This window comes from Heterocephalus glaber, unplaced genomic scaffold (assembly GCF_053883595.1).
Source record: "Heterocephalus glaber isolate CG9 unplaced genomic scaffold, H.glaber_assembly_v1.0 deba00000621, whole genome shotgun sequence".
Lineage (NCBI taxonomy): Eukaryota > Metazoa > Chordata > Mammalia > Rodentia > Bathyergidae > Heterocephalus > Heterocephalus glaber.
Genome location: NW_028258153.1, coordinates 27,537,124 through 27,554,487, shown reverse-complemented (window position 1 = coordinate 27,554,487; position 17,364 = coordinate 27,537,124). Strand labels below are relative to the sequence as shown.

General features: G+C 45.6%; 1 protein-coding gene across 3 annotated transcripts in view; it reads left to right on the top strand.

Moving 5' to 3' along the window:
• Window positions 1-17,364, top strand: part of Atp6v0a4 (ATPase H+ transporting V0 subunit a4) — a 69,930-nt gene that overhangs the window by 17,210 nt on the left and 35,356 nt on the right. The window contains exons 1-7 of one of the 3 annotated variants that reach the window (XM_004851248.4): window positions 5,615-5,820; window positions 7,892-8,025; window positions 9,349-9,427; window positions 9,662-9,756; window positions 13,981-14,106; window positions 14,528-14,622; window positions 16,011-16,137. In XM_004851248.4, coding sequence (XP_004851305.1) covers window positions 7,909-8,025; window positions 9,349-9,427; window positions 9,662-9,756; window positions 13,981-14,106; window positions 14,528-14,622; window positions 16,011-16,137 — 639 coding nt within the window. In that variant the 5' untranslated portion in view covers window positions 5,615-5,820; window positions 7,892-7,908. Of the gene's footprint in view, window positions 1-5,614; window positions 5,821-7,891; window positions 8,026-9,348; window positions 9,428-9,661; window positions 9,757-13,980; window positions 14,107-14,527; window positions 14,623-16,010; window positions 16,138-17,364 lie in introns of those variants that run through there. The other 2 variants (XM_004851249.4, XM_087205907.1) reach the window with 2 other exon arrangements.

Below are 17,364 nucleotides of genomic sequence, written 5' to 3'. Positions count from 1 at the left end.
AATTTTTGTGTACAATGTGAGGTTTAGATCATGGTTCAAGTTTTGGCCCATAGATGTCCAACTGCTCCATCACCAGCTTCTGGGAAGACTCTCCTTCCTCCCCTTCTGTTATCAAAAACCCGTTGGCTGGACTTGGGTGGAAGCCTCCTCGGTTCTCTGTTCTCTCCCACGCATCTGTGTGTCTGCCTCTCCCTACTCCCACTGTCCTGCTTATGGCTAGTCTTGAAGTTGAGGTGCGTGGCTTCTCCCTTCGCCCTCAGCTGGGGCACTGGCTGAGAGGGGCCGAGAGGTCTCGCTACTGCTCTCTGCAGGACTTTACCCTGCCCTGACGAGGTTGCCTCATGACGGAGGGCCGGGGTGAAAGCTGTCATCAGCCCTCTTCTGAGACCCCCAACAAAGGGGAGGAGGGGCCCTCATCACCAGACAGTGTGTGGGGGTTTGTGCAGGCTCTCTGTCATTTGTGTCATTTGTCATGGTTGGGTGAGGGTGGACGTCAGGACTCCCCGTGGGCTTTATTGGCATGGGATAGGGGCACGGGGCCATCTGTGATGTTTGGCTGTTTTAGAGCAATAATTTCTGGATGTTTTCTTTTTTGCTAGGCTGTCCCTTTCCTGACTCTTGACTAGAGAGGGCAGCTTTCTTTGGGGCTTTTTGGTCAACACACATACTGGCTTCTGCAGGTCTGATCTGGAATATATGAGGCACACAGAGGAGTCTTGAGGACTCCCCCGAGCCATTCCTTGGATCCCTAGAAAGTCTGTCTTCTTCTATCTTCCAGTCTTCTTAGGTTTGCTATCTATATAATACCCTGTTTTGGTTTTGTTTTTGTTTTGTGGTACTAGGGGTCAAACCCAGGGCTGCTCCACCACTGAGCTACACCCCCAGCCCTTTTTATTTCTTTCAACAAAACCTTGCTAAGTTGCCCAGGCTGGCCATGCGTTTGTGATACTCCTGCCTCAGCCTCCTGAGTGGCTGAAATAGTAGGCATGTGCCACCATGCCCAGCTGTCCAGGCTTTAAAATTTTACTTGTTAGGAGGAAAAAGTAATTCTATTCCATCTTTCCAAAAGCAGGAACTAGAGTAATAGGTTTTTAAAATGTGAACTGGGTATTAAAAACGCTTAATTTCCAAGGGCTCCCTAATGCTGTTAGAGTAAAACCTAAATTTCTTAATGGGAAATCAGACCTCACATGGCTTGGCCACTGCCTGCCACTGGACACACCCCACGCACACTCTACCCAGCCCTCTCCACACTGCAGCCACACCAGCCACCTTGCTGCTTCTTGAATGTCCTAGGCCTTGCTGAGTGTCATGGCCTAGATCTACAGTGGCTCTGGAAGCCCCTTGTTGGAAGGTGACTGGATTATGGGGTGTTATAAGTGACTTGCTGTTCAGTGGGGCCTGGTGGGAAGAGTCGGTCACTGGGGTTATGACCTGAAAGCCTGTGTCTCCCTTCCTGGCTCCTCCCTTGGCTCCCTCTCTGCTTCCGAGCCACCATGAAGTGAGCAGCTGTCCTCCGCCGGGCCCCTGTGCCATGCCATCCCATCCTGCTTGGGAACCAACTGACCGGGGATTAAAACTGTGAGCCAAAGTAAACCTCTCCTCCTTTGAGTTGTGAGTGTCGGGGATTATGTCCCAGTGACAAGGAAAGTGATGGAGACCCCAGGTAGAGACAAGATTATGGGACAGTTGTGAGCAAGGACTCTGGTGTCAAAGGACCTGTTGTAAGTGACTGAGGGACTGAGTGCCTCCGCCTCCTCATCTGCTGCAGAAGGCCGAGAGCACTGCCCGTCTCTGCTCACATAGCGTTTGAGAAGGTGAGGAGGATTAACACTTGGAACCTACTTAACTGTGTCACAATATCTCTGAGAGCAATGCGTGCACAGAGCGAGCACTTATAGATAGATTAGCTCTGTGATGGGCTCGTGTCGTGCTCTCTGTCCCTGCTCCTGGAGTGACCTGTCCTCACCTTCTTTCTCCGAGCTGGCTCCTGGTACTCCCAAATGCCCACCTAAGCGCCAGCTGCCGGGGAAGCTTACCCCACACCCTCACCCCACTAGCCGGAGTCATTTCTCTGATGCCTGTCATTCTGCTAGTGCCCCGGTCAGAATCTGCCGGGCTCTGCTGATTGATGGCTGGTTCATTGGATGTCTCCTTCCACCTGGACCTTGGCTTCATGAGGAGCAGAGCCACGTCTCTCATTTGCTGCCCTAGCCTGGGCGTCCAGAGCAGAACTTACGCACAGTAGCTCTCTGTGGTGGCCAAGGGAACCAATGAAAGATGTAAGTCATGTTGCCATTACATGCTTATTACAGTAGCTGTCACTCTGGTTAAATTTTGGCTTTCATCTTTAAACTTTTTCCTTTCTTTCCTCTCCTTCCCTCTCCCTTTATCCGCCCCCCCCCCTCGCCTTTTCTCTCTCTGACAGGGTTTCCTTAAGCTGCTAAGTTGCGGGCCAGGGATTTAGCTCAGTGGTTCCACTGCCTGCCCTGCAAGTGCAAGGACCAGTTCGATCCCCGGTACCAAAAAAAACACAAAAAACCAAAACAACAACAACAAAAAAGCTACTAAGTTGCCCAGACTGGCCTGCCTCAGCTCCCCAGAATGGCAATGTGTCTTTTACTGCAAAAATTTTTTAAAAATGTAAACATTCACAGTATATTTTGATCACACCTAGTCCATAGATAAGTCAGTAATCCTTAAAAAGAAAGGGGGACTGTCACATTAGCCTTGTGTTTCTCTCCAAACACGGTGCCACAGGTGCGCACCACTGTGCCGAGCCTTTTTTTACTTTTGGGGCCAAAGGATAAGCACCTTGCCTTCCAGACAGGTTGTACTAGTTTGTAGTCCTGCCAGACTGACTGTGGTGGTCTTCTGCACTTTTGACTTGAGGCTTTAGGAGGAATAAAGGCCCAAACAAATTTTTCTTGCTGTAACTTTTTTTTAGTTTTTTAATTAGTGTATGTTTGTGACATATGATAATTACATTCATCTTGAGGAACTGGTACATATACATATTGTATCTTAAAATACCCTTTCTCCCTTCTTTGTTGTTTTTTTGGTACCGGGGATTGAACTCAGGTCCTTGTGCTTGTGGGGCAGGCGGCAGCACCACTGAGCTAAATCCCTGGCCCTCCCTCCTGCCTTTGACTAAGTGAGTATCAGTTATCCTATGGTACCTGCCATCGCTCTCCCATGGCCTGCACAGTAAGTGGCAGTTTTGGTTCTGGCTGTGGCTCTTAACTGACCACGAAGAAAGCCTTTTGCCTCTGTCCCTCCTCTGGTCCTGGGCAAGGAGACATTCGGAGATCCTGCTGCACCCAGTGAGGGAGCGGCAGAGAGGTGGGTGGGGACAGGGTAGCACAAGCTGGCCTGGGGCAGGGGGTGGCAGGTGGCATCATCTAATGACCCCTCCTCAGTTTTCAGCTCTCCTCCTGCTCTCCACTGCGTATCCTGAGTTCAGCTCTGGGACTTTGTCCCGATGAGTCCCACTTGGGCAGATCTGCCCTGGTGGGGCAGGTGGGGATAACCCAGCCAGGCCTTTCCCAGGGCCCCTTAGAATAGGCCACCTGTGCAATCAGCGCCCCACCCCCCTCCAGCTGGACTCTGCATCTCAGCTGACCTTTCCCAGACCGCGTGGGTGCCCCTGTTGCCTCCCAAAGTAAAGTTCTGGTTTTCACAGCCTTCGCAGAATGAGCAGTGCCAAGTTGATCATGCACTAGAACCACCCAGGGGACTCATTAAGAAGGCCAATCTCAGACAACATAGAAAACTGGAAACCTGATGAGCTATTTAACATTGAGGAACTATTGCTGAATTTTAAAGGGGTTTATGATTGTGTGAGTGAGTGTATGTGTTGTGTCTAGGAAAGGATCCTTATCTTGTAGAGATCTATGCTGATCTATTTTGATAGAAATAACAATGTATATGTGATTTGCTTCAAAGTAATCAGAGGAGGCTGAAGAGGGAGGGGACCCATGATAAAAAGCTGAACAGCTGTTGAAGTTGAGTGGTGGGATGCTTGTCCTGTTTTCTGTATTCAGGCAGATGCTTAAATTTTTCCATACCAGCTGGGCGGGCATGGTGGGGCACGTATGTAATGCCAGCACTCAAGAGGCTGAAGCAGGGGGATCACTATGAGTTGAAGGCCAGCCTGGGCTACCAAGTGAGTTCGAGGCCAGCCTGAACTATATAGCAAGACCCTGTCTCAAAAAAATTTTTGTTTCTATAACAAAAAGTGAAAAAGCAAAAACACTCCCTAGTCTTCAGGTACGTTTTTCAGGATCCTCAGGCATATGCAAGTGGGGGATTGGCACCCTCGCCTGGAGAAACTGCTCTGGAAAGGTCACTGTGTCAATGCAGGTGGCTGCCGCTGTCACCCCTGAACCCAGAGACTGGGCATCCGATTGGCTTGCTCTCTGCCCTTCGAGGTCTCCACCAAATATGTGATCTGACCAAAAAATACAGCAAATACTTGAATGATTAAAAAAATTGATCACAGTAAAAGACATGTTGCCATTAATCCCCTTCGAACTACTTTCCCTTGCTTCAGTCACACTTATCCATTGTTCTTGCCACTGTTTGCGTCAGTCCTGCAAGTTCTTTTTCATGAGTCTTTAGTTGTGCTGTCGTGGCTGCCTTCATGTCCTGAATGGATTCAAAACATTTACTTTTCACGGTCATTTTAATTTGGGGAAGAGCCAGAAGTCACACAACACCAGATCTGGAGAATGAGGTAGATGAGGACACAGCATCACGTTTTCATGAACCTGTTTTGTATTGGAAGGCACTCAGCAGCAGCATTCACTGTATTTCTGTCTTGTAAAGACACTCACAAAAGAGGACTTCTAGAATTACTTCAGAAGGAGGCAAGGGTGGGATAAGTGTGTTTGAGGCAAGGGGGAGTATTTTGAGGGAGATAAATGACAATGTGTCTTTTACTGTGACAATTTTTTTTACACTTGATCTTAGGCAAAAGGCCGAGAAGCAATATAACAATTTTTTTAAAAATGTAAATATTCACAGTATTTTTGTTTGTTTGGTTTTTTTTTTCTTTTTGCAGTACTGGGGATTGAACTCAGGACCTTGTGCTTGTGAGGCAGGCACGGTGCCACTGAGCTAAATCCCCGGGCCCTATTCACAGTATATTTTGATCACACCTAGTAATCCTCAATAAGAAATGGGTGACCATCACATTTAGTCCTGTCTTTTTCTCCAGGCTACAGAGGAAGTTAAATTTTTGACACTGGGTATTTATAATAATCCATGTGTCTATTTGCCTTTGGAAGCACATTGGAAAATAGTTGTTAATAGGATGGTCAGCTCGATACTTTCTTTTCCCAAACTGCTGGGTAGTGTCATTTCATTCTTACAATTTGAAGGAGTATTTTGGGGTGCTCAGTAAATACATGACAGTGCTGCCTATGAGGGCCTTCTGAGGCTCCTAGAAACCTGTCCCCAGCCCTCAGCTCACCTAGGGGCAGGTCACCCTCACTAGAGAACAAGGCTGTGCTTCCCCCTGGGGACTCAAGGCCACCGAAGAGCAGAGGGTGCAGGTGGAGCTGGGGTTGAGCAGGGCGGGCCTGTGGGGCAAGTTCCTCACCCACGGCAGGCATGTTGATACAACAGAGCCGCCTGGAGAGAAGGAGCAGAGGAGCAGGGGCAGGGGCTGCAGGCTGCGGGAGGCACAGAGGTCTCCTTGTCACCCGGGCCCTGGGCACTCCCAGCTGCAGCCACCAGACTGAAAGCTGCTGCTGGGGGATCACGATCCCAGCAGTGGGCCAACATACACCCACCCAGAGCAGCGTGGAGCAAACTCGGGTAAGAAGTTTCTCTTTGTAGTGAGCTTTGTTTTACAGAAAGCTGTCTCTGCGCTGGGAGCACATGGGCTTACTTATCAGAGGACAGTGTGAAAACTTTGGACTCAGCAGAAATATCTAAGGGCAGAAGTGCAGGACCAGACTTTAATGGGTGCTAGTGGAGCAGAGTCCTAGCTCCAGTGTGGGGAACAGAGACGTTCGTTAGGCAAGAGTAGCGATGACTGATATTCTGGCAGTGGAGAGGTCCCTGACTGGGCAGGTGGCGGTTGGGGAAGGCTTAGCAGGGGAAGAGGGTCCTTACACCATGCTAGAGGGATGATGGTGTGGCTGGGGATGGGAATGGAGAGGAGGAGATTGAGGGTCCAAGCCTCCAAATGCAAGGAAAGCATAAGCAAAAGGCCTGAGGTAGGCACAGGCTCCTGGAGAGCAATGTGAAGAGAGATGGGGCTGGAGAAGACAGGCCAGATCCTCCCAGAAACTGGACCCATGAAAGCCAGGCCCCTGCCCCCACTGCACTGCTGCTCTCACATGGACTTCAGTTTGGTCGCTGAAAGGAGTCTTCCGCTCTGTCCCTAACCCCGGGAGGTGTCCTTCCCTGACATCCGCTCCAGAGGACACTAAAGACAGGCAGTCCCTTTGCCGCTGTCTTTGATGGTCTATTTGGGTGTGGGCAAATGTTTGGGAGTCACAAACCGCCACACAGAGCTCTGCTGCCCGCCCGCCATAGGTGCTGCGGATGATGGATGCTGAGAGAGCCAGGGGGTCAGCGGCTCTTCTCTCCGTGCCGCAGAGAGGCTGTGGCCAGGCATCTGTTAGAGCGGAGCGAGCTGGTGGCCTGTTACCCAGGTTGAGAATCCCTTACCTGCAAGGCTGGGAATGAGTGTCTTGGATTTCAGGTTTTGCAATGTGTGCATCTACCTGTTGAAACACCCTGGGTGCGGGACTCCAGTCTTAGCACGGAATTCACCTGTGTTTCACGCACACCTTCTGCACACGGCCTGAAGGGAATTGGGCTCACATTCCCAGAGCACCTGTGTCATGACTCTGACCTGTCATCCACTTCTGCCACACTTCTCCATGTGTGGCATTGTGTTGCTGCTCAAAAAGTTTCAGATTTTGGAAGTTTGGATTTTAGACTTTTGGGTAAAGGATGTCAGTGACCTCTCTCTGGAGTGTCTTTTTAAGTAATTTTTTAAAGATGGTGGTCAAGGACTTAGCTCAGTGGCACGGCACCTGCCTTGTAAGTGCAAGGTCCTGAGTTCAATCCCCAGTACCAAAAAATAAATAAATAAATAAATAAATAAAGTTGGTGGTCGACACACATGGATAACTAGATGTTGGAACTGTGACTTGCAGGTAGCTGAACAACCTCACAGTGCTTTTGAAAAACATCCTTCTTCCACATGCAGGACAGATTTATTCATCCCTGATCTTGAACAGGGATCTGTTGAATTCCAGTTTATTTAATCCAAGTGGTATAATTATTATTTTTAATCTATAAGAAACACTGGTGTAGGGCCGGGGATTTAGCTCAGTGGTTCTGCTGCCTGCCTTGAAAGCACAAGGTCCCCCCAATTCAATCCCCGGTACCAAAAAAAAAAAAGAAACATTGGTGTGGACCTGTTTTTCCATACATATCCAGGTTTGTCTAGATAAATAGCAGTGGAAATCTTGGGTCATGAATATGAATAATATAAAATTCAATAAATATTGACAAAGTGCTCTCTGAAAAGACTTTAAGGAATTTACACTTCAACTTATAGTGTGTGAATGGGCCTGCTTCCTCAGAGCCTCCACAACCTGAGTGTTTCAATCATATTTTGTTTTCTTTAGTACTGGGATGGAACCCAGGGCCTTTTGCACATCCTTGGCAAGTGCTCTACCACATGCCCAGCTGTTTAATCCTATTTTTAAATCTTCAGCCAAACTGATAGAAGATGGGAAATACTATCCTGTTCTTGTTTATATTCTTTAAATCAGGAGTGATGCTTGTTGGATTTTAATTTTTAACTAAAGACCCAAACAAACCCTAAGTTTATCACCCTAAGTATCCTTTCTTCTCTCTCTTGCAGGCCGAGGCTGGGCCAAGATGGTGTCTGTGTTTCGCAGTGAGGAGATGTGTTTGTCTCAACTCTTTCTCCAGGTGGAGGCCTCGTATTGCTGCGTAGCTGAGCTCGGAGAGCTTGGATTGGTTCAATTCAAAGATGTAGGTGCTACATTCTTTGGAGATAAGAGGAAGGTGGAGGTGGGAGTATTTCACTCTTTCACAACACTTCATTTTGGCAAATAAAACTCATTATGCAGGGAGAGGAGCCTGGAGCTGGAATAGATGGAATTCTGTGGTTCTGGTACTTCCTGCTAGGATTTAGGATGACACTGAGCACATTCATTCCTCAATGTGTTCTTCCTCCCTCCATGCCTGTCTCCTTTGAAGAAATATTTGAAAGCTCTAATGCCACCATTGCATGGGAAATGTCATTGTCCTTTTTCTCCTGTGTAGCATCTTCAAACCCTACATCTAACCAGTGGGCATGCAGATTGCCAAGCCTTTTAAGAAGGACAGACACCTATTTCCTCTGACTAGCCAGATTAGGACAGAACTCCATGGAGTCCACAATTGGCCATAATAGCCCATGCTGAGGTTAAGAGTGGTGTTCTAGGGGTAGACTGTCTTGAGCCTGATATGGTGGTATCAGGGGTACTTAATAGTCTCACCAAGCCCTTAGGGAGTGCAGTTTTAAAAATCAGTCTTTCTTTATCTCCTCGCCAAGGTCAGGATCAAAGCTGAGCTCCTGCAGGAAAGGATCCGTCTTGTTCATTGTGTCCCTAGTTGCTGGCGTGGGAACCAACATGAGGCAGGTCCTCAGTAATATTTATTGGGTTAAGCTGAGGGTCGGCCTTCTGAGGGCTGAATTTTTATTGGTGGCCACAATACTCCATAGAGCTGGGCAGTTTTCAAGGTCCACTCATATTCATGACCCCATGGGAGGATTTTAAGGCCCAATAGTAATTGCAGCTGAAAGTTAGGAAACCAAGCCAGATATGTATCTGAGGCAAGAGAATCACAAATTTGAGGCCAGTCTGGGCAACTTAGTAAGACCCTATCTCAAAGTGTAACAAGGGCCAGGGATGATTTAGTTCAGTGGTAGAATGCTTGCCGGCCACATGCAAGACCCTGGGTTCAATCGCCTGTAGAGAAAAAGAAGGAAGGAAGAAAGGAAGAGAGAAAGAGAGAGAGAGAGAGAGAGAGCGAGCGAGAGAGAGAAGAAAATCCTTAGATATGGGAGGACTTTGTTTCTTCTAGCAGCGGGAGGGCCAGGGCTGAGGCATTTCAGGGACTGAGTTTCCAAATGCCAATATACATTTGCTTGTAACTCACTGCTTGTGCATGGGACTATCTATCCTAAGACAATTCTAGCAGCGTTCTCTAGCGTTAGAAAGACCACGCGACAACCAAAAGAATATGCGGGGGCTGCTGCACCTGACGAGAGCTTTGTGTCCCGCCCCCACTCCCCGTCCGTCCCCCCAGTTAAACGCAAGCGTGAACAGCTTCCAGAGGAGATTCGTGAATGAAGTCCGGAGGTGCGAGTCGCTGGAGAGGATCCTCCGTAAGCCACTTGTCCCTCGCTGTCAGCGTGAACTGGCAAGGATGGAAAGTGTTTGGAGGGCTTCGTGAGCAGATGTGCCCGTTTCTAATGCCTTTCCGGTGGTCCTGGAGGCGGGTCCTGGTCCCCAAGGGCAGTGGAGTCAGGGGGCAGCTGAGAGGTGCCCGTCCTGCCGGACCCTCTGCTACTTAGGGGAACCCGTGGTCACCCTGTGCTCTCTGGGATTCCGTCCCTCAGGTTTTCTAGAAGACGAGATGCAGAATGAGATTACAGTCCAGCTGCCCGAGAAGTACCCACAGACCCCGCTGCCAAGGGACATGATCGCTCTGGAGGTGAGTTCTGCCACGCAAGGTTTCCTTCCCCAGCTCCGGGAGTCACAGAGCCTGGCTCCTTGGGGGCTCTGGGAGCCACTCCGGGATCCTTCACTTGGCTGCTACAGGTGACAAAGCAGGTTCATGTGGCTGTCACTTTTTAGGGTCACCAACCCCAGGAAAATTCCAATGGCAAATGTTAGGGCCACTCCCCGCTGAGCCAGAGGAGAGCTGTGTTCTTTCTCGGAATACCCCCAGGGAGGCTCACTGCACCTGAAGAGTGTTTTTTTGTGTTTTGGTTTTTTTGCTTTTTGGTGGATGTGAATAGGCCGCACGCAAGCAGAATGAGATGTCTTTTAATTATCTCTCTGGTGCAAAGTAGCTGAGGAACCAGCTCTTTTCTATCAACAATTTCTTGCTTTTTTTCATGTTTTGGCATGCTGGGGCTTAAACCTGGGGCCTCGAGCATGCAAAGCGCATGTTCTACCACTAAGTTCCACCCATTGTAACTGGATGTGGTGACACACGACTGTAATCCCAGCACTCGGGGAGGCTGAGGCAGGAGGACTGCAAGTTCAAGTCGGACCTGAGGAATTTAATGAGGCCCTGTCTCAAAATAAAAACTAAAAAGGGCTGGGACGTAGGTCAGTGCAGAGACCCTGGATTCCATCTCTAGTACTGCAAAAGAAAAAACTTGTTCCCTACCTTGGGCAAGGAACCTTAGAAAGAAACAAATGTGGCTGCTCCCCCAGCAGCTTGCCGAGCAGATGGCGGAAGGAAGGAGGAAGGGCCAGGCCATGGGAGGGGAACTCAAAGAGGTAGGCAGACCCTAACCACTGATGGCCCAGGGGTCTCGATAGAAGCTTGGATATTTATCTTCAGAGAAGGAGGAGCTCCCTGAGGGGTGGGGCAGGTAGAGGTGTGAAGCCATCACTTGTATAAATCTTAACACTCTAACCAGAGAGAGGAGAATGCCAACTCTCCCAGAAAATACGGGGAACTTGTCATATCAAAATGTGGATGTTGTGGGAGAGTGCTTATAACCAGCACAAATAGGATCCCCCAGGTCTCCTCCCTGGTCTTCTAATGCCAGTTCTGGAATTCAGCAGCCTCCCTACCCTCTTTGCTTCACTGACCTTAATCCCAGACCTATTCCTGTGGTCTGGGAGACGTCATCCTGGCCCATGTGTTTACTCTTGTTTCTGACGAAGGCACAAGTTTTCTGTGCTTCCCGGTGGCCTTAACCATTCTGATCTCTCTTCTGGCCTGGTGTGGCTTGGTCTTGTCACTCCCTGCCCAAGAATGTACCATGGCTGCCTTTTCATCTGTGTCTGACCCGGCCACTTCCAACTGTGCCAAGCTAATCTAGCTCCCAGTTACCTTTAATAACCACCACTGGTAATCCCAAAGAGCTTTCTTTATGTGGATTGTAGTTATCATATTTATTATATTGGGAACTAAAATGAGAAACAATGTATAACAGATTAATTTGTCTGAAAATAATGTTTCATTAGCATCTGTTGGGGTAGTGAGCCTGTGGCACGTTGCCACAGCAAGCTGTTTATATCATTGAAAGCTCTAAAAGGTTTGCCACCACTGCCTTGTTATCATGGTTAAAATAAAATTTTAAAAAATATCTTCTAAGACAAAAACCTCTATGGAGAAGAGTGATGGTACTTATAAATGTTTTAAATGCTTGGCTTTAATAGAAGAGAGCTGGTTCACATGCCTACTGTCACGTTGGATCTGTTGTGATATGTTATTTCCACTGATGTATATGAAGGTAGTTCAGTGTTACACAGATACACAGTTGGAAAGGGGAGAATATTTGAATAGCTATTCAAAATAACTGTATTCTTCTGTGATATGTTGAAACTTGACAAGCATGGAAATTTTCTTGATTTTGGTCAACAGTAATAAGTACATTTTCAAATTGAAATGGTTCTATTTCCAATAGTAGCTTGAAAAGGCAATTCATCCAGCTGTCTAGTATGAGCGAATTGGTTTAATTCTCTTTTCTGCAAAACCTTCTCCGACTATGCCATGATGCACAGATTCTAAGTTTCAGGATTCCAAATTTATATTATTAGATTTTGTCTGATATCAATAAGCTTTCCTAGGGGGAAGGAGAGCTAACATTTACATGGATATCCTTTTATTGTTTACTTTTTAATCTCTCCAATAAGGGTATCCCTTAGTTGGATTTTGAAAAATCTGGGGGTGATAATCTCTTTTTAAATAGGTGACCTTAATCTGTTTCCATTCATCATAAGTACGGAGTCCCTGGCTGTTTGATTGTCCATTCTCTTTGACTCCCCACCTCTCCTGCATATCTGTGGTTCCCACAAACCCTCCCTGACATCCTTGGCCTGAAAGCTGTAGAGTACAGTTCCATGTAACATTTTGAGACAGCCCTAGTAGATTTTTCTCATTAACATTTCAAGATACATACTTTGTAAATATTTTCTCATAAAATCTGCTCCTAGTTCAGTTGTCACATCTTTGCAGACTGATTTTGCTTTTGTTTTATGGTTTTATTATAAGATGTTTAAGTCCAGATTTGTTTGTAATTACTGTTTACTACAACTAATTCATTGAGTAGAATTCTTATAAAATATGTGCAAGGTATAAAGAATTGTGATCCAGCAAACATCAAGTGCCCATCGCCCTGTGTGAAGTGAAAGAAAACTGGAACAATGATGTTCAAGACCTCATGTGCCCTTTCTTACTTCATGCCCCTTTCGTTCCCCTTAGGATAATCGCAATTCTGAATTTTGGATTTTCCTTTTCCATACTCTTCATAGCTTTAGCAAATAGTCTTTAAAATAACATATGGTTTAGTATTACATGCTTAAAATTTGTGCTTAAGTGGAACCATATTATTTATTCTTCTGTGACTTGCTATTTTCTCTCATTATTTTATTTTTATAGACTCTGTATTACTTCATGTTTCTGAAATTAATTCATTTTAACTTCTGTAAAGTGTTTTTACTGAATGTCATGCACTGTGTCCATTGTATTGTTGATGGACTTTTGGATAAGTAGTCTTGCATTTTTTTTACATTATTTGCTAAATCTCAGTGTTGCACTCACAAGTATAGAGCTGATCTCATCTATTGGGTTTTGAATTTCAATAGCTGTGTTTTTTATTCTCAAGATTTCCAGCAGTTCTCCTTTTTTATCTACCTGTTATTTTAGTTTTTTCCAACTGAAATGGTTCTATTTCCAATAGTAGGACATTGTTAGGACATTGTTGTTTAACCATTTCTTATTTTCCTTTTTAGTGGAAGCAGTATTTCCATTTATCAATTTGTCCATTAACAAAACAAAACAAAACAGTGAAAGGTGTAGCTCAGTGGTAGAGAACTCACCTAACGTGTACAAAAGCATGGCTTTCATCTTCAGCACCATCGAAAGCAACTCCCCCAAAAAACCTTTAAAATTTTTTCAGATTGTTCTGTGAAAGTGATTTCATTGCTGCATGACTGTGTATTCTGATTGTGTCGGTGAGTTCTCATATCGTTAGCTTTCGTCACAAGCCTTACTGGTTTTGAATGTTCACTTTGGAGAGAAAACAATGTTTTGCACTTGTTTCTATCTTCTTGCTGTCTGTGACCTCCGTCCTCCTTTAGCCATGCAGCCTTTTGCTTTAATGCTTGTACTTGGTTATCCAGACCCCCACTAGAACAGATGGTGGGTTTTTTGTTTTTATATTTTTGTATATTTTGTCCATCAGTACAATATGTTTGAGGCAGAAAGAATTTTTAATGTCCAAATTCTTTCTCTGCCCCCACCCCCTAGTAATGAGCATTAAACCAAGGGCTTTCACACTGAGTTACATCCGCAGCCCTTCTTAAAAAAATTATTTTGAGGCAGGGTCTCAATAAGTTAAGTTACTCGGGCTGGGCTCACTCAAATTTGCAACCCTCCTGTTTCAGCCTCTCAGAGTCCTGTGATGACATGTATGTACCACAATTCTTGGCTTCAGTTTTAGGGTTTTTAGTGGGCAGAGAGGCTTTGGGTGTCCCCGTGAAGCTGCCTTCTGACTCCCCACGTAATGATGGAAATCTGGGTGGCGCGTGTCTGGCTTAGCTGGTGTTCTATGAGCGTGGGACTCAGCATCTAGCTATGTTCAGATGCACTGAATGCTCCTTTGGTGTCAGTTATGAATTGTGATTAGCATATCGTATGGTAGGAATGTCATAGCACTTTCTGTCTGGCTTACCTCCTTTTTCTCCTGCATAGACTACTCTAGAAAAACTGGAAGGAGAGTTACAAGAAGCCAACCAGAACCACCAAGCCTTAAAGAAAAGTTTCCTCGAGCTGACAGAACTCAAATACCTCCTGAAGAAAACCCAGGATTTCTTTGAGGTCTTTTGCAGGGAGGGATTTTTCATTAAAGGACCTTTTCTTTGGAATTTTGAAATCTGGCTGATTTGGAATATGAATAAAACATTTGGTTTCTGTGTCATTACCAGGCCATTAGCAGGGGTGAAATAACTGTGGTCCTCTTTGAAGGCAAAAATATTATGGTACTCATTAAAAAGTATGTGGTCAAAATGGCCCCAGCAGAAGGGGAAGTCAGAACAAAGGAGGGTGTTTAGTGTGAGCAGACTCAGGGTTTTGGCAGAGAGACTAGTGAAGCTTTCTGATTTGTAGAGGAGCACTCTGCTTGTGCAACTCTGTTAACTCTGGAAAATTAAAAGGTCATTAAAAACAGGCAAAACCTGGGGTGCGGGGTGCTTTAACTACCCATATGTTTAAATGACAGCAGCGGTGCTTTTGCTTTCAGACAGAAGCTGGTTTAGCTGAAGATTTCTTTATCGAAGACACTTCGGGTCTCCTGGAGTTAAGAGCTGTACCTGCATTCATGGCTGGAAAGCTGGGGTTAGTATAACTCCACGTCCTGGGGTTGTGTGTAGATGAGTCCCTGGGCCTTAGGTTTCTCTGAGTGTTTGGGTGAATGAGTGAATGCACAAACAGCCACTGGAATGGGGACTCTTTCCTATGACTGCAAGACCTCCACTCAGTAGCAGACCTGGTCTGACCTTATTGGGTGTTACAGCGGAGACAGTGAATGGTCCTTTGTGGCTAACGATGATCTCATATCCTTCAGTCTGGAGAGTGCATTGTATACGTTGTGCCCACTTGGGAAAGATGTGGAAGTCATTACTTGGATTTTCTGTCTCTTCCCTGGCTTTGGAATATGGCTGGGATTATATGCTTTTTCCTTGTCTTCAAAATGCTACTTTGATAAAATGCATTTGGAGTTTGAGTTTGTGGGTGGAATTAGAGATGATAGAGCTATCCAGTCGAGTCATCCCCACACAGCAGTGATATGATGTGATCCTCATGAAATTATACAGTGATTCACAATGGTGGGGTTTCATGTCTGAGTGAAACTGATGAATTTTAAAGGATTTCTGAACATGGTGGGCTTGAGATTTCTAATTTTTTGATCGATATTTGAGGGCCTGTTCTTTGAGACCCTAGGCATGGAAATTTGAAGTGTGAAGAAAAAATATTTATCGACAATATTTGATCCAAATAGTACAGTATCAATGTATATTGATAGTATAATATTAGTGGTACAATATCAAAGGTAGTACAGTATCAATGTATATTTAAAGTAACAAACCAATGAAAGTGCTGGGTGTGGTGGCATATGCCTATACTCCCAGCACTCAGGAGGCTGAGGCAGGAGGATCACCACAAGTTCGAGGCCAACCTGAGCTACATAGTGAGTTTAAGGCCAACCTGAACTGCATAGCAAGACCCTGTCTCTAAAAAAAAAAAAAAAAGTCACCATTTTGAAAGCCTTTGGACAAGTTTGGGGCAGCAGTTATCTACGTAACTGGATGATAGACAAATAGATGTGTATATAAATCAGTGTGTGTATTTCCTTCTTAATACATTAATGTTTTTTGGTAAAAAATACAGAGGCCCTTATTAAATATTTGTTCCCATTAGCTACAATGCTATAATGACTGATTGATCACATTGTAAATTGCAATAAATATTTATATATGGTATGAGGATGATTAAGAAAATCTCAAAATACCAAAGAAAACAGAGGGTCCAAAGGGGCTTGGGGGAATTGGGGCCCGGATGTGGGGTGACCTGTGACCCCTGACCCAGAGCGGTGTGCAGACACCTCCTGCTGGTGGAGTGAGGTGGTCCCTCTTCGTGTGGCTGTCCATCTTCTCATCCCAAGGGCCTTCTCCCTGGCCTCCAGGCCCTGGGCCTCAGTAATGGCTCCTCTTCTGAATGCTCAGGTTCATGGCTGGCGTGATAAACCGGGAACGGATGGCTTCCTTCGAGAGGCTGCTGTGGCGGGTTTGCCGAGGAAACATCTACTTGAAGTTCGGTGAAATGGACACCCCCCTGGAGGATCCCGTCACGGTGGGAGGCGCAGGCTGCAGAAAGCTGCTCTGAAATTCCTGGAGTTGCACTCTCTCCAAACATTGCATCACTAGTTTGATGAAGCTAGTATCTATTTTCTTTCTTTCTCCTTTTCTTTCTTTCCAAAATATTTTTGAAAAGTCCATTCAAGGACTGATTCTTGCTGACACCTCAGATTGCTTAATTCCTCCGAGATATGTAGTTGTTTTGTTTCTAGAAACTTAGTTATACTAGTGCCACAGGAGGTAGCAGCTGTGACGTAATCATTAAGCACCAAGAACAGCGTGAGTTAGGTCAGTTCCTCAGCCTCAATGTGCCTGTGGGTGTGGAACTCACCTGGGATCTTGTTTAAAAATGCAAGCTCTGACCTTGTGGGGCTGGGGCAAAACCAGACAGCCTGAGGTTCTTAGAGCCTCCCTGCTGATGCTGAGATGGTCCCACACCTTGAACGAGAAGGATTTTCTGGGTCTCACCTCTGGGATACACATTTGCTGTGGTTAGTTCCGTGGGATATTGCTGCTTCTGCTCTTCCAGTTAGGGTTTCAGTCCCTTTACTCTTTCATTCTAAGAAGCTGGGCTTGCTTCTGAAATGGTCCATACGCTTTTCTAGAGTAGAGGCTAAACAACAAATCTTAAATTTATTTGATTAAAAAACTTCATCAAGCAAATGAAATTTAACATAGGAAGAAAGAACAAAACACAAAAAGTAGTGCTCTGATATCTTTATTTTTAATTCTTTTCTTGTACTTTTTTCTGTAGTCTGGTGGCCATAGTGAAGTATAATTGAATATGGTTATTGTAGGCATGGAAATGATTTTTTCTTCCCTCTTCATTTTAGATAGTATAGGATTCTTCCCTCCATTGCTGTGTATGCTTTATAGAGATTATTTTAAAATTTGACCTTGAGTCATCATTTTTTATAGTCATGTTTTACATGTGGTAGTCATGGGGTAGAGTATTTATAAAGCCAATATCCTGAATAATGAGCAGGGACATTAATGGTCACCCTGTGGATTTCATGAGGTCAGAAGGAACCCTTGGTTCTGGTGGATCAGGAGACCAGATAACCTAAGAAATTAAAAAAAGGACCAGGGTAGTTTCCATGGTGAAGGAATCTTGAGAAATAATGTAAAGCAGGCAGCCCCCCAAGCCCTAAAACACCCCATCCTCCTTCCATGAGCAACTGCCAAAGAGATGACTTATTTTGATGTTATTTTAATGGATCCC